Consider the following 21,340-nt stretch of genomic DNA (forward strand, 5'->3'; position numbering starts at 1 on the left):
CATGGCTGCAGGACAGGGTCACTATAAATAGGGCACAGGAAGGAAGAGGTCCCTGGCATCCAGGGCACTGGGCACTGACACTGACAGCTCCCAGCCCCTGGGGATGGTTATTGGGACATCTCCCACTTCATCCTAGAGTGATGTTTGATTAGTGACTGTCATCCATAGGGGACTGTGCTACAGATCCCCTGTACCTGTGCTTGCTGTGGACATACCAGTAACTGCATGAAAACTACAAAACAAGCAACGGAATTCATGTAACAAGGCGTTCAAACGTGGTCTGGAAGTGAAGAGGTGGGAAGGCGTGGCAGCCGGAGGGCAGGAGAGGCCGGGCTCCCGTGCAGGGACTCCAGGAACGCGCGGGGCCCGAGGGGCACGGGCGGTACCAGCGCCGTGTCCGGGCTCACCGCTGCGGATAACTGTGCCAGGCAAACTGCCCGGGTAGCTGTGCCGGGGTGGCCGTGCCCAGCCGAGCCGTGCCCGTGTCCCGGCACCCGTGTCCCGGTGCCCGTGTCCCAGTGCCCATGGCCCCGTGTCCCCGCGGTCCCGGTACCCGTGTCCCGGTGCCCGTGTCCCGGTGCCCATGTTCCGGTACCCGTGTCCCGGTGCCCACGGCCCCGTGTCCCCGCGGTCCCGCAGCCGCGCCCAGGGAGGCGGGCGGCGGCCGGAGGCGGGGGAGCTCCGGGTCCCGCCCCTGGGGCTGCCCGGCCCGGCCCTGCCCTGCCCGGCCCCGCAGCCGCCTCTGCCCGCGAGTGCCAGCACCAGGTAGGGCCGGCAGCGGGGCCGGGGCTGCCCCCGCTTCCCCGGGCGGAGGGACGGGGGCTCGGAGGGACGGAGGGAGGGGAGCGCGGGGCCGGCTCCTGGCCCCGCTCCTGCCCGGGGCGGTTCCCGCGGCATCTGCGGGGCTGTGCCGGGCTGTGCCGGGCTCCTGCCCCCCGGAGCAGTTCCCGTCCCGCCGGGCCGGGGGGCGGAGGAGCCCCCGCAAGCCCGGTGCGCCCGGGAACGCCGGTGGAAGCGGTGCGAGCGGTGATGGGAACGGCGGGGGCTGGTTTGTTTTGTTCCTTGCCTGGGGGAAGAATGTTTGAAAGCTCTGTTTGAATAGAAATTCAAAAAATGTAGGCACTGAAAACATATTTAAAATGTTTCCTAGGAAGAGTGTTAAAAAAAAAAAGTTATGGGGATGACTTGTTTCAAGGAGGCCTCATTAGTAAGTAGATCCCTCTTGGAATAAAACTGCTTTGAATGTTATTTGCTCTTGGATGTAAAAAATCCGACTTTGCTAACAAGGATGATACTAGCATTGTTTCCCCTTGAGTCTCTTATTTTTCTTACTGATCATTACAATTTTCATTTTCCACTACCAACTCTGCATGATGCAAGTTTATCGGCAAAAAAGAAATTCCTTTATTTCCTTTGTGGGAGTAGAGCATGGCTCAGCTCAGGGTGTCCTGCTCTGGAGTCAGAGGGGGTGGGGGTTCCTTAAATGCCTCTCCTCCTCTGGGGCTCTCAAACTGTTTTACAGAGAACCTTATAACATCCATCTGGAAAAATGAAGTGAAACCTGAGTACTGAGGAATGGGTCTCTCACAGGTTATTGCAGCTGCTTTCTCTTGGCCACGGGGCAGTTTATTCCACAGTTCCTACCACGGAGAGATGGGAGATGGGAGCTCAGTTGTGCAGGAGCAGAGAGAAGCAGAAGTCAGCCCCGTTTGACATCTGCTCTGTGGGATGGGCACTGCTGGCATCGCTGCCTCCCTGCCCAGCCCAGTGCCAGGCTGGCCATGGTTCCAGGCTCTGCTTGAGCTCCGTCCATCTCCAGAGTGGATAATGGGAATGCTGGCCTGGCACCAGCCTGGGCTGCCAGTGCCCATCTGTGCCATCACCAGCTTGCTGAGTGCTGGAGAGCCCAACTCCTGGATTTCACTGAATTCAGCATGAAGACAGGGTGGGAATTTTAGTTACACCTCGTTAGTGGCATGGGTGGGTGGTGAGCGCCTGAAATGTTCCGTGTTTAAAGACAGGGAGAGATTTCCCAGGGGTTGTCTGAGAGTTCAGCTGAGTTTCAGTGAGAGCTGAGTACCTGCAGTGTCTCCAGAGGAATGACTCTGGCTCTTGGCAGGGCAGAGGCTTTCTCTGGCTGGTGGAATTCCAGTGCTGTGGGGAAAACAGTGGGGAAATGGAACCAGCCATCAATCTCTGGCTGCTTCTGAATGTCAAAAGGGTGACAAGGCAGAAATGCTACTGCTGCTGCTGGTTTAACTTGGATTTTACAGGCACAAATCCAGCCCGTTTGAATTTGTTCCTTTCATCAGCAGAGCAGGCATGGGAGCACTCTGCAATCCAGGTTCGTGGCTCTGACAATGTCACCAGGGGGATTGCTGCCAGCTCTGGCTGAAAGGCTGCCTGATGTGTTCCAGTGCAGGGCTGGCTCTGTAATGATTTCTGTAATTCTGGGGGTGCTGCAGCCACAGGCAGCACTGGAGGTGTGGGCAGCAGTGCCACTGAGCCTCTGTGCCAGGGAAGGGTTGGGCCCTTCCTCAGGTCCAGCTGCTGACCCAGACCGGCCCAGAGCTGTCCCCCATCCCATATTCAGATAAAATAACTTTTTGTTGTACTTGGGTGTTTTACAGAATTCCGGTGGGAACCAAACCATTTCTAAAATAGCCCTGTGACGTGTTTAGTGCTCAGGATTTGTATCTGCTTTCAGCTCACTCACAAATACAAGCTTTCCATTTTAATCCAGCCCCAGACATAAGTGTTGCTGCTGAGTGGCATGCATGGGAAAGAGGATTTTGGACAGAAGTATGCAGCTTCACAAAACAACTATTTCCCTGATTTACTTTGGAATCTGGACACATAAAGAAACTTTTTTGTTGTTGTTCTTTAAGCTGAGGTGATCAAGTTTTGCAGCTTGGTTGCAGTAAAGCAGAACATGGTTAAACACAGATATGGAGTGGCTTGGGTACAATAACTCCTGCCTAGAGAGAAGCAGCTGCTCTTGTTTTCTGTTCCATTCCACAGCACTCAGGAATTACCATGTGAATAATCGAGTTCTGAGCGTGTCTCTGCCTCTGCTTGATTATTATCAAATGTTTTTCCTGAAAAGGCAGAAGATTCTGACATGGACAATTTGCCTGTAACAAGCTGTGTATTATTTCTGTTGGTTAGTGATTGTCTGGTTCTCTGGACCAGGTATTTGATATCCCTTCTAGCAATTTCAGCTGAAAAGAAAATTGTATGTATTGATATTTCATATGTTTGCTTCTAATCTGTTTTGGATCGTTTTAAACTCAAGACTCAAAGGATGTTTTATGCAGTGGCTTTCAGAGGTCGCTCAGGTTTTGCATTAGGAAGAAAACCTCAAGTTATTTTTTTGTGAAGCTTTTGTGCAGCTCTTTGTGCACCTCTGTCACTTCATTTGTTCTGCTGCTCACAGCATTATTTCAAGTGTGTGTCTATTCAGTCCCTTAATCATTAATTAATCACTTCAGACACTAAGAAGCCTGAGGGAATCAGAAAGAAACGCTCTGGATGATTAATTCCTTTCCCATAAAAGCACTAAACTTGCTGGAGCTCTGAGCCATGCTGGAACTATTTTCCCTGTGTCAGGCACAAGCTCCCTAGGTGGGGATCGTGCACAGCTCTTGAGCTGAGAGCTGGGCTCGGGCAGCTGGGGAAGGAAGTGTTTTCCTGCAGGAGGCTGCACAGAGCAGCGGGAGAAGGGAATGCAGCCGAGACAGCCCCGGGCACGGCCGAGCTGCCTCAGCACTGCCTCACAACAGATGTTTGCACAGAGATGAGCATGGAAAAGTGCTCAGGCACCCTCCCTCAGGTCTGTCCTTGTGACTTGGCATGGGGAAGTGTCTGGCTCAGGGATTCTGACTTCTTCAGGTGTTTCAGTGAGGAGGAGGAAGGTAAATGCCCGGTGGTGGGAGTGTCCAGGCACCGGGTGTGCACCAGGCCTGCATTTCAGGGGGTTTGCCTCTGCCTCTGCTTTCCTGCAAGGCACAGGCATCGGCAGATTTTCAATATTTACACTGTGTCCTACACCCTGATAGCACCAATGGCCAGATTCATTGGGCCCCTTATCAGCTGTCAGACGCTGCTGGGTGCCTGTTTGCCCTGCAGCAGGGTGTTCCTGCCCTGGTTGGCATCAGGGAAATGCAGGAATGCTTCCCTGCACAGCAGGGCAGGTGTGGTATTGCACTAAATTTACAGGCAGGCTGTGCCCATCGCTGTGTGCCTCTGCTGCCCCAGGGCCATGCCAGGGCTCTGTTACTGTGGCACTGAGAAATCCCAGCAGAGATGAAATCGGGGCGGGCAGTGCCCATGAAATGTCAGCCCAGAGCTTCACACCTGCTCAGGGAAGGAAAGGGTGCTCAGAGAAGTCAGGGAAGGCAGTAGCAGCCTGTCTCAGCAGGACACCCGGGTATTTATCTCTGCTTATCCACTGATGATGCATTTGCAAGGTTAAATAGAGCTCTGACAGGAGCGGGGTTAAGCAGAGCTGGGCTGGCTGGAAAAGCCAGCTCGGAATGGCCGTGCTGGACCCGGGCCCTCAGGGAGCCTGGTGCTGCTGCTGCCATGGGAGTGGCTGGTTGGGCTCTGGGCATCTCACACTGCCCTCTGCAGAACAGCCTTTGTTTTACTTCCTTCAGTTTCCCCAGCCTTGGGACTCTGTGAGCAGCTCCGTTCTCAGTCAGGATATTCCAGGTTTTTGTGATCAATATTTGGGGTGTGATGGTGTCTGGATGGTATGGACTCTGAAGATTTATATATTTTTTCCTTTTGCCTGTTTCAAAGTGTTCTTTTCTGACTATAGACTGTGGGTTTGGTCTTTCCTTTTCTCTTTTTTTGTTCCTCATTCACCTCCCACTGAGAACCTGGAGAGCTGGAACTGATCTGAGCTGAGGTCCCAGCACAACCAGAGTGGGAGAAACAACAGTTTGTCTGTATCAGGGCAGTCAGGCAGTGGGACACTGTCCAAACCCAAAGTTTAGACATATGTTATTTACTCAGTGTTTCCACATGCAGTAAAAGTACAGCTACAATTCAAAACAGCATCTCTAAAACACTGGAGGAAATGAATCATCCCGGGATCTCTCAAGATGGACGGAGGCCGCTGCAGTGAGCACTGACACTGTGAGGACTTTCCTTTCTTTTGAGCTGCCTGCTCTGACAGGTCACATTCACTCCTTGTGGCTTCTCCACACCAGAACTCGAGTCATGTTTGAAATGAGATAAATTGGAACCCTCTCCTGTTGATCGCGCAGCTCCCAGGAGGAAGGGCTGGTTTTGGGATGCCTTTCCAGCATTGCCCTCTGGTGGCTGTGCCCGCGGGCCGGGAGCTCCGGGCATTCCTGCCTGTGCTGCTCCCGTCCCTGCCCTTGGGTGCTCTGGAGCTGGGAACTCCTGCGTGAGAGGCTCGGAATGTTCACCGCAGTCATTAACGCCCGGGCCACACCTGGCCGTGTCAGGAGAGCTGGGACAAAATGGAGAGGAGAGCTCTGATAATTCCCTTCCCACAGGGATTACTTGGAAGTTGGTGTTTGTGAAGGAAGGCGCTGCATGGGGAGTGGGGAATGGGGGAGCCCTGTCTCTCCCTGAGGAGGAGGCTGGTGGAGATGTGTGTGTGCTGGGCAGGACTGGAGGAAGCTTTCAGTGACAGGTCTGTGACTGTTCCCTGCCAGCCTGGAACCCTCAGCCTCACATTCTGCTCCTTGGCTGATCTAGAAGGAGCACCTTGATTTTTATTGTGTACTAAGTCAGCTTTTTCTTGTTAATCCTGAGTTGTTCATGTCTTGTGGAGACTTTTGATGTGGAAAGTTGAATTCTGTGTGGAGCTGATGTGGAAGGCAGGAACTGATGGACTCCCACTGGCTCCGTGGTGACACCAGACCAGCTGTGCCCTGTCACTGTGGCCTCAGCAAAATTCATTTATGTGCTTTTTACTCACTTGTACTCAACCCTGACTCCTGCCTGCAGCTCTCCTGCCCTTGTCCCACGTGTGGCAATGACTCCTAAGTGCTTTTACCCCCTTGCCTGGGCCTGATGCTGCTCAAGGAGTGCAAGGCCACGCTCTGTGCTTCCCTTCTGGATTGTTGGAGGTCACTCCTGCTTTCCAGCCTTCCTCTGGCAATACTGTGTTGCTTTTGGGTTATGGATCACAGATTGAACAACTTCTGTGCTGCAGAGGAATGTATCAGCTCGTTCTCTGGGGAAGAACAGTTTGCATAAAGTTGCAGATGATTTCCCCTGAACCTGGAGACTGGAGGAAGAACATCTGTGTCATTTCCCTGCAGCTGACCACAGGCATGTCTTCACTGCCTTCCTCAATGTGTTCTGGCTGTCACCAGCAGCTCTCTCTCTGGGACATAACTTGGGGAGGTAGTCAGATTTTAATGTGCTGGTTTATGTCTTATGTGTTACATAAACACTCCTTAAATATTTTTTCAGCACTGAACAATGATTTGTGTTGGAGCATAATTCAGGATTTGTTTTTGCTCCCCAGTGAATGAAAGTGGTTGGTGGTTTCCCCTGATGCAGCCTTCCCAGTGCTGTGTATGTTTAAGTGCATGATTCAGCTCTCACTTATGCTCAAGGCAGGGCTCTGAACCAGCTGATTGTATCAGCAAATTTCCCTGGGTGTGTTTCAGATGGCAGACCTGTCTAAACTCCAAAGCTTTCTCCTGTGCAAGTAATATTCTTCCCAATTTACATCACTGCAGCTGAGAGGAAACTCAGGTTTTGGTTGAAGTTTTCTGCCTGGGTGCATCGGACTGGAAGCTCTGTGTTTACTAAGGGGGTTGTATTCACAAGGTACAGAGCCCAGAATAGAGCTGATGTGACTCACAGTGCAAACAAACAGCTGGAAAAAGTGAACAATACTCAAATCTTCTGGGTCTTCTAACTTGCTCAAGTGGTTTTGTAGGAATCTTAATTTAACAAATGCAAAAAACTTACTTGCCAGTTGCACAGCTAATGCTGGACTTCATGTCCTGGACTCTTGATCTGACTTAGGCAGCTCAGCTGGAATTTTTTTGGGTTTGTGGCTTCTCTATTAAGATGTAGCTGCAGGGAATGCCATTAACTGTGCTGCTTCTCATCCAGGAGCTGAAATACTTTATGGAGTCACCAGGGCTGGGGAGGAGGAGGCTCTCCCATGCCAGTTCCTTCTTATCCCAAATAACCTTTGTTTACTGGCTTCTTCAAGGAAAGGAAAGAAAGGAGCTGGGTTTAGATTTGTGTATATATGAGTTTAGGGCTGCCTGGAGACTGAAAACTGAGCTAATCCATCACTTCAGATATTTTTCAATGCCTGTCCCCTTGGTAACAAAGCTGAAGTCCTGCCAGAGTTATTTTCAATGGTTTACTGAAGAATTATTGATATTCTATACTGGTTTGGCAGGGAAGTTGAATGAATGAACAAATATTTCCATTTTCAGGGTGTGCTGTCATCGCTGTGGATCCTGTGCTGAACTTTCTCTGTGTTCAGCAGCATCATGGCCTGAGTTTTGGATTGTCAGATCTCAAGTGGTCCTGTGCTGTTCACTCTCACAAGCTTTGTAAATTCATCAGAGTTTTTATGGGCAGCAGCAGACCAGAGAATAAAGAAATGGCTACATGGGTAGTCAGACAGTGTAGATGGTGTTCAAAGTGCACAAAGGGCTGAGCCTGAAGCAAGCAAATAACTTTATTGGGGTTTTGTTTGTGTGGTCTCTTCTGTGTCGCTATTACAGACCTGGGGAGTGCAGCCCTTGCTCTGGGCTGTTACTGTGGCAAGCACAACCTGTAGATTTCCTCAAACTGATCATGCCAGGAGGATTATACCCCTTTGCCTCTTGCAAAACAAGGATTTAGGGTTTTCCTGTTGTTGCAGCAGAAATACAGCAGTAATTTACCTCTTTACTTGGTGTGGGCAGCCTGGAATGCTGTGACATAAGGGAGGCTTTCTTTTTTGAGGACATATATTGCTGTTTGTTTGGAGCAGTTCATATTCTCCATGCAATGTTTGACAAATAAATAAAAGAAAAGAGAGAGTTAGTTGTGTGGAAATGCAAATGTGTGCCCCCAAGTTACAAAAGGGATTGGTGCATGAGGGCATTTTTGCAGCATGACTGTAGTGTGGATAGAGACTCTGCTCAGATTTACTGTTCTCCTCATATTTAAGAAATTCAGTCAGTATTTGCAACTTATTTTGATGTTCTGCAAGTGGCATCCATTGAGATCAGAAATCCAGCCTTTGCCATGTAGAGAGGCAGGAATTGATCCAGCAGTGAGCAGCAGGTGGTTTGGATGCTCTGTGGGGAAGTGTTGTGTTGGCTGCAGCCCTTCCTGTGTGGGTTTTGTTTATGCAGCAGGTTTACACAAATTATCTGAACCCATCACGAGCTGAGCCAGAGCTGCAAATGAGCACAAGCCATGGGGATGTGGGATACCCTGTGTCTGTCACATTTAGTTCAGCCAGGCTTTCCTGAGCAGCCCTGTGCAGGTAAGTCCTGTCTGTATTTGTGGGTATATTCAGGTGTGAATTACCGCAGATTATTACGAATTAACCAGGCTTCACAAAAATTGTGCTCATTTTTCTCTTGTTAGTGGCCAGTTACTGAATGAAATCAAGATTTTTTCTTTCTTTCTTTCCCTGCTGTGAGTATTGGATGATATTATCTTGTAGAAAGTCACTGTAGTGACATCATTAAGCTTTAGATGGTGGTAGGTGTGACGATGTGAGAGTGTATTTGATGTGGAGGAACCACACACTAATTATTCCCTGTGATGGATTTTGCAGTGTGATGAGGCAGAGTAAGAGATTCCAGGCTCAGTGTCCACAGGTTTTTCCTGAAGGGAACAGGACATTCCTGTCAGTGTGGCTGTGCTGGGCAGTGCAGAGCTGGGCAGCTCCTTGGCAGAAATTCAGAGTGAAGACAAACAGCCAAAGGGCTGCTGGTGTCAGTCTGGGAGGGCAGAGGTGGCTGTGACAGATGGCAGGGAGGCACAGCCACAGGGATGGGTGAGCAGGGCAGAAATGAGGAATTTAGGGAGGGAGACCAAGAGAGCTGTTTGTTACAAGCTGCAGGGTGGAAACAGGAGAGGTGGTGTGGGTTGGACACCAGGAGGGGCAGGAGCTGAGCCGGGGCCGGAGGGGATGGAGCTGCAGCAGCAGTCAGGGCTCCCAGCACGGCACCAGCAGGATGCACAGCAGGGCTGGCATTGCTGAGCTCAGGCACTGGGGCCTCTCTGCCTGTCCTGAAGCAAACAGCTCCCAGCCTGGGGAGCTCGTTCATTCCACACCTCCCTGCAGCAGCAGCTCCGGGCTGCCACCGGGCTGTGGCCAGACACAGACTCTGATCAGTGGTCACCTTTCCTGTTGGGTGCCCTGGGATTGTTCCTGCAGGCCAGACTCCATCCCAGGGCATTCCTGGCCTGGCCTGTCCTGCTGCTGTGACTGCACATCTGGAGACCATCATGAACTTGTTGTCTTCCAGTGGTTGCTCAAATCATTGGACTCATTTTCCCAAGTTCTTGTTTTCATCACTGTGCAGCCAAGTGTCATTTAGCTGATCCATCTGCACTGAAATCCTGTATTCCAAGCCCTTTCCATGTTTTCCTAAACAACTTTCCTTTGCATAAGACATTGGCTGTGCACAGCACCCTTTCTGGGACCAAGCTGGACACTTTTATTAGAGCAGCTTGAACAGTGCCTGTTTTCCATGTCTCCATCAGGACACCCTTTCCAGCAGGGCCCTGGTGATCTCAGCTGGCAAGTGCCCTCAGAACAATGTCCAGAGCAAACATTTAACAATGCAACACTTGCTGCCAGCAGTGATAACCCAAACCAGCTGTTGGGGTAGATTTATACCTATTCCCTCCAGGAATGGCTCAGATTAATTAATTTTATGAAAGAGCACTAAAATATACAATTTATGCACTGTAGCCCTCCCTCAGTTTTTTGCCTGTATTTATATATTGCAGCTCATTGGCAATGCAAGCTTGGACTTACAAAATTCCAAATTAATTAGAAGCCTAAATAAATGCTCTTCAAAATTATTATATCTATATATATCTGCAGATTACAGTATTCTACAGTGGGATGTTAGCAAAGAAGATTATCCTGGATCTTTGTGCCTTCAGTCTGTGTGGTTTGCCCAGGTGTGGGACGATACAGGTATTTAATTTAGTAATAAAAAGTCCAGAGTATTTTTCCATTTGGAAAGGACCCATCTCTTTCTAATGTTATGCAACCCAGTCATTTAGTTTGGGGTTTGCTGCAGCTGCCAAAGCCTTTCACAGCTGCCTTTCTTAGAGTCAGGGTTCCAACATGTTTTTCACTGAGACTTAGACCTCTGACACTCTGAACTTCCTTCACAGAGATCAGAAATACCAGCAGGACTAGCACATTGTTTTTATTGTCTGTTTCACTTTGAGACTTTCCAGTGAAATTTTCAAAGGTACATTGCCAAGGTGACATTTCAAGTTAAAATGCATCAGCTTGGACAAGAGAGCAGCAGAGTGTTCTCAGGAGAGAGGGAAAGCAAATATCCTCATGGAGAGTGGAGAAAGCACAAAGCAGGGTCTGCTCTTTCCTTTGTGGAATTTTGTTGTGGAGTTTTATGGGTGGAGGGTTTGGCCCCTTGTTTAAGAATCTTTTGAGAGATTCTGACCGTGGCAAGCTCAGCCTGTCAGGAATTGTCCCCTGGCTGTGTTGAGAGTGAAGTGCCCAGCAGCACAACTCCACATTGTGTGGCTGCTCCGTCCTGAGGGGCTCAGGGAAAGGTTCCTGCTCGGGTCACTCACTGCAAACACTTTGCAAATGTGATAGATGAACTTGCTGCAGTGTGAGACAGTTGGGAGAATAATCTCTTTATTGGTGGCAGATTGTTGGGGTGCAACAACCAGCCCTGTTGTAATTCCTTTGGCCTGAGTAGGTTTGATGGCTCCCGTGTTCCTGTCACAGGCTGTTGCTACACCCTCAGAAATACTTGGTTGTGAAATTACTGAATTGCTGAATGAGCTTTTGTTCTGTCACCTACAGACTGTGAGCGCTGTGTTGTGCTCTGGGAGCTCCCTCAGCGCATCCCCAGCCCTCCCGAGCTGTCGGTGCCAGGGCTGTGTGTGAGGCTCCTGCAGGTGCCCAGCGCGGGCTGAGCTCCGCTGCTCTGGCAGCTCCGCGGAGCTGAGGGCGCCTTGCCCATCCTGGGGCTGCTCCCGTGAATCCCCCTCTCCCCAGATCTCTCCCTGCCCCCTGCCAGCGGAGCCGCCGTGCTGCTCTCTGTGTCCCATCAGTTCGCAGCTCCCAGCTGACAGGCGCTGTCTCTGTAGCTGCTGTCTCCGAGTTTCGCTGCCTTTGGCCCGTGTGCCCCCGGGCGCTGCGGGGAATGGATCGCACATTGCGCTGGGCTCTGGCTGCGGGAGGCTCTGCGATTCCAGCCGCGCTGTTTGCACAGACGCGTTACGCCCCTGCGCTGCCGAGGGGGTGGGTGTGTTTGTCCCCGATAAAAGATTGGCTTCTGCCCCTCATCTGCCCCAGCCGCCGGAGGAGCTGGGACTGCCCGCAGCTCTGCAGGACAAGGGAGAAGCCCATTTGCTCCTAGAAATGGGCAGGAAGGACTTCAATTATCTTTTCCTCACCATTTGCTGCACAATGGCTCTGAAGCTGAGCTGTGTCAGCTCCGTGTCTGTGGCAGGGCTGGGATATGTTGTTACAGCAGCTCTTGTGCTCTCAGCTGTGGTAAGTGAGGAACATCACAGTTAAACACTGAAAAACTTCTGGTTCCAGCTACTTCCAGGAGTCCCTCTCCTTTAACTCTGTCAGCTTTTAGTGGGAATTTGGTAGGATTCAGACAGACTGGAATCATGATGATAAAGTTCATTCTTTTCCCTCTTTGATATCTGATTTCAGCTTAGGAATCACTTTGATACCTAACTTACTATTTTGCTTTCTAGCTTGTAACATCCTTTATTTCTGCCTTGAAAACTGAGCATATTTTACTGTTGTCCATCAGCTGCTATGAACCATCTTCTTTGTCAAAGTACTGAATGCTTCTACTGTGATATTGTAATGTTTTCTTCCCTGTTACCTGATAGCTCTCAAAGGTGTGATGTGATCGACGGACAGACTTCATTGCAATACACCAGAAATGTTTTATTTCCTTTCAGAATTACCAAAGTGAATTCTTTTATAAGAAAGTGTTCATTATGTTTATTAAAAAAAAAAAAAAAAAAGGATATTGCACTGTGTTGACATATTGCATAAGGATGGCAGTAAACATATTAAACCAAAATTGCAGTGTCTTTAGGACAGGATGTTGTGTAAATTAATGTAATTCCTACAAGGGAGCAGTTTAGTAACAGATCAGAACAGAAGAGCCTTAAGAAGTCTGTTAATTACCTAAATATTCAATGATATTCACAGCATTTCCCATTTGGTTTTAGAAAACCTGTAAATCATGTTTGTGCAGGATGTACAACAAGTGGAGTTAAAAGGAGTTTCTTTCCCACAGCCTAGAATGACAAGCTTCACTTATGTGCCATACTAAAAGTTATAAATTAGTAAGAAAAATACAGAGATTAAAATCCAGAGAGAGACAATAGAGTCTAGAAGAGGATCAGCCAGTAATAAGCCAGGAAGTGGAGGTGATTGGAAGTGAAAATTAACAGTGATCAATGGGGAGGGATTCTTTCCACACACATCCTTATTTTTCCCCCTTCAAAATGCAGTGCACGAGAAAAAAGGAAACTTTCCACTTTTTGCCTGGCATAACAAGTTAGGAGATGAGAAGCTATTTAATTTAAAGATTTCCTTGTGTCCTGCCCACTGAACAGCACCCTCTGTCTCGCCCCCAGCCTGTCAGCATGGTGGAGCACGCCGAGTTTCTGAAGGCTGGGAAGGAACCCGGCCTTCAGATCTGGAGGGTGGAGAAATTTGATTTGGTCCCAGTGCCAAAGAACCTCTATGGAGATTTCTTCACCGGGGATTCCTACCTGGTGCTGAACACCATCAAGCAGCGCAGCGGGAACCTCCAGTACGACCTGCACTTCTGGCTGGGTGAGTGCTGGGAGTGTCCCTGGGACACAGAGCTGGGAGCCCAGAGTGACCCTGGGCCTCTGCTCCAGCCGTGGCCACGAAATGCTGCCCAAGGAAAGGAACAGCAGCACAGTGAGAGTGCAGGCTGGGGGTAAATAGCCCTACTCGGGTCAAGTATTTGTGTGGTCTCTGCAATAGAGTACAGCCACCTCTGATCCTAAACCCTACACCCTAAAATCCCTTTTCCTGGGCAATGGGGCTGGTAAGTTCTGCAGAGGTTCACAGGGAAGACCAAAACCTCAGGTGAAAAGTCTGGCTGGAATCCTTTCTGCCTGAGAGGAGGGAGGTCAGGTGTGTTCCTCCTGATCAGGGATTTTTCCCTCTCCCAAGTGCCCTCTGCTGTCCGTGTCACAGAGTACAGAGTGCCAAAGCTTTCCCCACAGCCTGCAAACCCCAGGCTCTGACAATATCACAGTTGAATCTGCTTTCTCCTCGTGTGTTTGCAGACCCTGCATGCCCTCTCTGTGTTTCAGGTGATGAAAGCTCTCAGGATGAGCGTGGGGCTGCTGCCATCTTCACTGTGCAGATGGACGAGCACCTGCAGGGGAAGGCAGTGCAGCACCGCGAGGTGCAGGGCCACGAGTCCCCCACCTTCCTGGGCTACTTCAAATCTGGCATCAAATACAAGGTGGGTGACAACTGAATCTGCAAGAAGTGGCATCCTGCCCAATTCCCAGGAGAGTCAGAATTGCACTTTTTCCAGTTGCTTAAAAGCCATTCTCAGCCAGATGTTTTCAATGAGTTGGAACTGAGCAGGGTGGAGAACAGCAGATCCCAGTGGGAGAGATTTGGCTGAAATAATAATACACAAGAAAAGCCCCAGAAAGTTTTAGGAATCAAGCTTTTGTTTTTCTTCAAGAGGCAGAGGAAAGAACAGTCCCAAGGCACCTGGAATGAATTTAAGAAGCAGCAAAGTTAATGGGAAACGCCTACCCGGGAGATTTGATTTCTCCCCACTTGCATAACAGTTTGACCTTGCAGTCTCTGTGCTCAGCCCACCCTCCCAGCATGTGCAATGTTTTGGTAAAGGAGATGAACAGTAGTGGGAGTTACTCCTCCCTGCCATCACAATAAAGTGGGAAAGAAGTGAAAACATGCAGTCAAGCAGTTGTGTCTGTTAGGAATCCAAAGGCACAAGGAAAGTGATAGCAGGTCACATGCTTGCAAAGTGCTGACATTTCCTCATGTCTGAGACTTTCCTGATCTTTCTGGTTTGTTTATTTCCCACTCGCTTGTTGTTACTTTTGTTCATTTAAAGTTGGTTGTGCTTTTTTTGAGGGAAACTGACGTGGGTTCTTTTGCCTGCATTGATAAATAATTCCCAGTTCTATCAGCAGAGAAAGTGAATCCTGAGCTTGGGATAATTTCTGGTTGGCAGGACACGTTATACAGATGGGAATACACTCTTCCCCCAGCCCTGGTGTGAATCCTTGCTCCTGTGTTTCCCCCCAGGCTGGTGGTGTGGCTTCTGGCTTCAGGCACGTGGTTCCCAACGAGGTCACTGTGCAGAGGCTGCTGCAGGTCAAGGGCAGGCGGACAGTCCGGGCCACGGAGGTGCCTGTGAGCTGGGACAGCTTCAACACAGGGGACTGCTTCATCCTGGACCTGGGCAGTGTGAGTACCACGTCAAAGGCAGGGGTGGCAGAATTCAGGGGGCAGGAGGTCTCTGACCTTCACATGAGTTTTATTTTCCCCCTTCTAAGTGCTGAGCATCCTGAAGCACTGACATTGTTCAGTCCCAGCTGAGTCCTGTCTCACCTGGAGAGGTGCTGTCATGCTCTGACACCACTTTGTCCTTCCCCAGAACATCTTCCAGTGGTGTGGCTCCCAGAGCAACCGGCAGGAGCGGCTGAAGGCCACGGTGCTGGCCAAGGGGATCCGGGACAACGAGCGCAACGGCCGCGCCAAGGTCTACGTGTCAGAGGAGGGATCCGAGCGCGAGGAAATGCTCCAGGTTATTCCCTCTGTGCCTCTCTCCATGATGGAGTGGCAAGTGGGGTGTGAAAGAAAGGTGGGGTGGGTGCTCTGTGTGGTATAAACACACAGCTCAGTGCAGAGCTGGTCCTCTGCCCCACTGGGACTTCAGAGGGAATTTACGTGACTGATCAGGAATTCTCTTCCACTCATTCTCTTGACTGGAGCACCTGGGAAGGAGGATGTTCTTGGACTGGCTGGTAATGATTTCTCTCTCCCTCACAGGTTCTGGGACCAAAGCCCAATTTGCCAGCAGGAGCTTCTGATGAGACCAAAACCGACACAGCCAACAGGAAGCTGGCTAAGCTGTACAAGGTAATGAGGAGCCCTGACATAACTCTGGGGAGAGTGGAGTGATCTTTGTGAAATTGGATGGAGGTCAATAGCAGAGAGGAGCTGAGCTGCTCCGAGTCCTACTCCTGCCTCACTCTGCTTCTTAACAAGTTTTATGTATGAGCCTTGGTTGCTCACACTGCATATCCCTGTACTTTCTCTTGGTTTGTCACCACTTACAACTGTAGTGAGACAGCTGGGACTTGCAGGAATTTTTGAGAGAAGGGTGGAGTGTGAAACAAATAAGGGAAAGAGGAAGTTTTCCTCTGTGCTGTCAGGGATCGTATTAGGAAAGTGACAGGAAAGAACTAAAAACAGTGAGCCTGCAAAGCAGGACCTGCCCCTTTCTAACACCCAGATGAAGCCATGACTTGGAAGGTGCCGTTTGCCATCAGCTGTGTGAGTGGAGAAGAGTGTCTGAGACTATCTGGGAGGAATCTTCTCTAAGCAGCCTCTGGTATCCATGGGGTGAATATCTGCTTAGATACTTTGTTATGTGGCACTTTATGCATCAGTCAGTAGAGGAACTCAGATTTTTAACTCCACTTGATACAGGGAGGCTGTTCCAGTTACCCTTCAGTCCCTATGTGTAGTTGGCTTGCTTTAGAAGATATTTCCTTTGCACTGAGGATATTTCCCATTTTGGACCAATCTCTCCTTGGTCCCAGCAGTATGTACTTTGCTAGAAATAATTGAAATCTTCAGAGTGAGTGTTATGTTTTTGCCATTTTGTTACTGTGTCAGAGGTATCCTGTTTGAAAACAATAGTGCCTGCAGCAGCCAGTGCATTTAAATGGATTTCCCTTCCCCTCCCTGAGTTCTGAGCAGCAGGGAGCAGAGAGTGCCTTATGTGACCTCTGTGCTGTTTTGTGACAGGTGTCCAATGGGGCTGGGAACATGGCAGTGTCCCTGGTGGCAGATGAGAACCCCTTCTCCCAGGCAGCCCTGAGCACAGATGACTGCTTCATCCTGGACCATGGCACAGATGGGAAGATCTTTGTTTGGAAAGGTACCTGAGAGAACTGGGAGAAAAGAATTGAATTAATATCATAACTAGAAATGTTGTTCTCTCTCAGCCGTCACAACAGGCATGAAAGAGATCCAACAATGGTCATTTCTTATTTGGCATCATTTACCTGGAAGGCTGGGCCCTTTTGGACCCTTTGGCAGAAGGTACCTGGGACAGTTTCTTCTCTGGGTAAGAAATCCTGACCCCCTTTCTCTCTATTTTTATTAAAGGCAAAGGTGCCAACTCTGAAGAGAAGAAGGCAGCACTGAAAACAGCCTCAGAGTTCATTGACAAGATGGGTTATCCCAAACACACCCAGGTAAGGACCTGTGGCAGCCCCAAGCACTGGGGTCACTTTTCTGCCACATGGGCACCGCTGGTAGTTAAAGTTTCTTCCTCTCAGATACTCTTTTACCTTTTCCATGACCTCTTCTGAAAGTGGAGAAGAGTAGATAAACCTGCTGTTCTTAGGGACATGGCTCTAAAGGCTCATTCCTTTCAGATCCAAGTCCTCCCTGAGAGTGGAGAGACACCTTTGTTCAAGCAATTCTTCAAGAACTGGCGGGACAAGGACCAGACAGAAGGGCTGGGGCAGCCTCACGTGTCTGGCCACGTTGCCAAGATCGAGCAGGTCCCTTTCGACGCTGCCACCCTGCACAGCTCCAAGGCCATGGCTGCCCAGCACGGCATGGAGGATGATGGCTCTGGCAAGAAGCAGGTCAGTGGTGGCACAATCCCTCTGGGAAGCTTTCCAGACTTTTCTTTGCTACTTGATGGCCTTGCTGCAAGAGCCAGGAGGCCACAGAGCCGTCAATGCTGAGGTCTTGGAACTACTGGGGGAATTTCTGACACCAGAAATAGCAGCAGGGTCTTGAAAACTCTGCAGAAAAGTGGGGTTGATTGTGATTCCACAATTTCCCTGCACTGTGGACATGAGTTTATTCCTCCTCCTCCTGATTATTCTCCCTGTTGCCATCCCATGTATGAATGTCTTGGAGCACCTGGGTTCATGACTTTGAGCATAGAAGCAGGGGTGGAGCTGGGCTTGAACGGGCTGAGAACTGTCCAGAAGCCCACAGCGGGCCCGGCCGAGGTTTGGCTGTTTAAAGCGCCCAGAAAAGCCTCAAAGCTCCGTTCGGGACCCGCCGCTGGAGCGGATGGGAATTGTCCCGTCAGGTCCCGGCAGAGGGCGCGGCAGCACCGCCGGCTGCGGGATGCGGAATTGGGGATAATTCCGGGATAAATCGGGGATAATTCCGGGATAATTCGGGGATAATTCCGGGATAATTCGGGCCGCCAGTGGGCTCGCTCTGCAGCGCCTCTGCTCCTCTCCCGCCAGATCTGGAGAATAGAAGGCTCCGAGAAGGTGCCGGTGGACCCCGCCACGTACGGGCAGTTCTACGGCGGGGACAGCTACATCATCCTGTACGATTACCAGCACGACGGGAAGCGAGGACAGATCATCTACACCTGGTACGGGACTTACCCTGGGGCAAGTCAGGAAACGCTGGGGCTGCGTGGGGCTGCGAGTCCACTCGGAAAATCGATCACTGCTGGTTCCTGCTTTCAGAGGATCTTTGGGGATAAAGTTTCACCCTGGATAACTTTCCCTTGCAAACAAAACGATACCAGAGGTCTGGGATGTTTCATTTGACGTGGAACAATGGAGGGAATTACTGTGTGAACATTTTTTTTTCCAACCCCCCAGTTATTACTCACTTCTTTGGATCAAGCTCTGCTTATCTAGGAAAGGTTCTTATCTCCCCCTGTACTCAGTGTGCTACAATAGAGGATAAGGAATTTCTCCTTTGTGTTGAAGGAAGTGCTGCAGAGATTCAGTATCAAAGGGTTCCCTTACTCCTCTTGATCTCTGTAAGGTGTGTGGGGGGAAAGGCTGAGAATAAAGCTGGGATTTGGCTTTGCTCTCCAGGCAGGGCGCCGACTCCACGCAGGATGAGATTGCAACCTCTGCATTCCTCACAGTACAGCTGGATGAGGAGCTGGGAGGCACCCCTGTGCAGGTAAAGAGACCCAGCAGAAACCAACCCCAACACTGGGGGAATAAAGAATATATTTTTATATATATATATATATATATATATTAAACACCTGGCCCAGCTGGGTGCTCTGTGAATATTCCAGCTCAACAGAGGGTTGTAAAAGCCATTTCTGGTTAGTCTTGCACTCCTCAAAACTGACAGGGAGTTTCCTTTTTTCAGAAACGAGTAGTGCAAGGGAAAGAGCCCCCTCACCTGATGAGCATGTTTGGTGGAAAGCCCTTGGTTGTTTACAAGGGTGGAACCTCGAGGGAAGGAGGCCAGACTGCTCCTGCGGCAACGCGGCTGTTCCAGGTGCGCTCCAGCACCTCCGGAGCCACCAGAGCAGTGGAGGTACGTGAGGGACAGCCAGCCCTGGGGTGCTGAGTACAGCCCATGGTGGGAACAGGATCCACTGGAGATTTCAGTTCCCTCCATGGAAGAGGAACTTGGGCCAGGACACGCTTCAGAGCCCCAGTGCTCTGAGAGAAAACGCACACAAACCCCTCTGTGCAACAGCAAAGGGGAGAGTAAATCCTGCTGAGGAGAGGGCAGTGCTTTGTGGTTGCAGGAACTCCCCACATTTCCAGCTTCAAGAGGCTTGTCCTTGTTGACACAGAGGGGTTGCTGTTAATGATTGATCAATGTTGGCAGCACTGCTCTGCCATGGGCTCCCTGGTGAGCTCCTCAATCTCCTGCCATAACCACCAGGACTGGCACAATGACAGCCAGGCATTCCTGCTATAGATCATGTGTACCTCTAATCACACATTGAAAGAGTTATTTACTCTTCCCATGTGGAAAATCTAACTCATCACTTGGATACAGGGAATACTCAACATATCTGACAGCTTTCCATGCTCATATGGAAAATCTTGTTTGCAGTTTATTCAACTGTAGGTTGTGGTTTGATTTTGAAAGCTCCCTGTAGAGGATGGTTACACCTGACACCTGCAGTGTTTCTTCTTTTCAGCTGGATCCTACAGCCAGTCAGCTGAACTCCAATGATGCCTTTGTCCTGAAAACTCCCTCTGCTGCCTACCTGTGGGTTGGCCAAGGAGCCAGCAACGCTGAGAAATCAGGAGCACAGGAGCTGCTGAAGATTCTGGGAGCTCGCCCAGTACAGGTTGCTGAGGGCAAAGAGCCAGGTGAGGGGGTCACAGTGGAGTCTGAGACCATTTCTGTGTAGCTGCACATCCTCAGCAATTATCTCATGGGTATTCTGTCTCCCAGAACAAGATGTGGACATGGGCAAGAGGGGCTTCTCAGGGTATTTTCATTGTTGAACAGCACTCTCATGTATGTCTGCAGGCCATTGGGACTTCCTGACCTGGAAGAACGCTTCGAGTCCTGCCCAAAGCATAACCCTGGTGTGGTTCCCTGAACAGGAGAAGCATCAGTCTCTCTCTCTCTCTGTTTTCCAGACAATTTCTGGGCAGCCCTGGGTGGCAAAGCTCCGTACCGCACCTCGCCCCGCCTCAAGGACAAGAAGATGGACACGCACCCCCCGCGCCTCTTCGCGTGCTCCAACAAGAGCGGCCGCTTCACCGTGAGTGCCTGGGGATGCATCCAGCACCCACCTGGCACGGGGGACAGGCTCAGGCCCAGCTGCTCTGAGCCCCCCACCAGCTTATCCCTGATCTTTGTGCGGTCTGTCCTGTGCAGATAAAGTAAATAAAGCCTGCGCTCATCTGAACCCTGTTTTTTCAGATTGAAGAAGTTCCTGGAGATCTGACTCAGGATGACCTTGCCACAGATGATGTGATGCTCCTGGACACATGGGATCAGGTATGTCACGTTTACAGGGGGACAAGAGGAGCTAAGAATAGGCACAGATTGGCTCTAGATTGAGACCTGAACCGCAATAGCCAGAGGTGCTGTTGTATTACAGATCCAGCACACATCAGCCACATGGCAACTCAGAGCTGAATTCTGATGTTTTATGGAAAAATGTTCAAACATCTGCTACTTTCCCCTGACATTAAGCTAGTGTAGAATTTGTTCAAGGGTCTACAATGCATGTAGATAAAATGCAGGCAAAAAACTTCCCATTATTGACCAATAGAGCTTTGGCCATGTTGGTTGGCAACCCAGGCACACCAACATGAGGATTTTCTGGTTTGTGTCATGCTCTGTTCACTGAGGCTTCATCTAAATTATCCCTTCATAAAGAGAATGATTGATGCTGAAGTAATTAATATTTTTATCTTTAGGTCTTTGTATGGATTGGGAAAGATGCCCAGGAAGAAGAAAAGACTGAGGCACTGAAGTCTGGTAATATCACATTTTCCTCTCTGAACTATCCCTTTCTCCTTTTCCCACTGTGTGATCGTGACTCAGGCAATTCATATTCTGACAGGCATAGGTAAAACTATAGGCTCCAAACTTTCAGCGGGTGTTTTTGTTCAAATGGCCCATGTGAAGCTGCCTCTCTGGCAGCCCTTTGGCCCCAGCTGAGCTGCTGCTCTGCAGGGCTGGTGCTCAGTGAGCTCCCTCCCTGTGTCCCCAGCCAAGCGCTACATTGACACAGACCCCTCCACGCGGGACAAGAGGACCCCGGTGACCATTGTCAAGCAGGGCTTTGAGCCTCCCACCTTCTCTGGCTGGTTCCTGGGCTGGGATGATGACTACTGGGCTGTGGATCCCCTGCAGAGAGCAATGGCAGATGTGGATGTGTGAGCAATGTTTGAAACAGAGCAAGTTCAGTGCCTTCAGTGCCTTCAAGAGCTCCTTCCTCCTGCAGGATGTATGTTAACGAGGGAATGATGTTAATAGCCAATTAGCTGTGCAATAATTTCCGAAAACAATCATGACCAGTCATTGACCCTACTCATTGCTTTGATTATATTTAATACAATAAAGCTTGTATGAAATATGGGAAGAACAGAAACGGTGGGGTTTGTT

General features: G+C 50.0%; 1 protein-coding gene across 3 annotated transcripts; it reads left to right on the forward strand.

Moving 5' to 3' along the window:
- The first annotated feature begins 725 nt into the window (after positions 1 to 725).
- Positions 726 to 21,317, forward strand: GSN (gelsolin). Of its 3 annotated transcripts, none has more exons than XM_058038239.1 (17): positions 726 to 765; positions 12,844 to 13,045; positions 13,558 to 13,712; positions 14,537 to 14,698; positions 14,889 to 15,038; positions 15,284 to 15,373; positions 16,268 to 16,400; positions 16,631 to 16,719; positions 16,903 to 17,118; positions 17,740 to 17,873; positions 18,331 to 18,421; positions 18,620 to 18,790; positions 19,410 to 19,584; positions 19,861 to 19,985; positions 20,147 to 20,224; positions 20,650 to 20,710; positions 20,946 to 21,317. In XM_058038239.1, the coding sequence occupies exons 2-17, from the start codon at positions 12,853 to 12,855 to the stop codon at positions 21,113 to 21,115; spliced, it is 2,193 nt and encodes a 730-aa protein (XP_057894222.1). In that variant the 5' UTR covers positions 726 to 765; positions 12,844 to 12,852; the 3' UTR covers positions 21,116 to 21,317. The 3 variants fall into 3 exon arrangements, with proteins under 3 accessions (XP_057894222.1, XP_057894223.1, XP_057894221.1); XM_058038240.1 differs by lacking the exon at positions 726 to 765 and adding an exon at positions 1,182 to 1,207; XM_058038238.1 differs by lacking the exon at positions 726 to 765 and adding an exon at positions 11,542 to 11,728.
- The last annotated feature ends 23 nt before the right edge of the window (positions 21,318 to 21,340 follow it).

Source organism: Melospiza georgiana, chromosome 20 (genome assembly GCF_028018845.1).
Source record: "Melospiza georgiana isolate bMelGeo1 chromosome 20, bMelGeo1.pri, whole genome shotgun sequence".
Taxonomy (NCBI): Eukaryota; Metazoa; Chordata; class Aves; order Passeriformes; family Passerellidae; genus Melospiza; species Melospiza georgiana.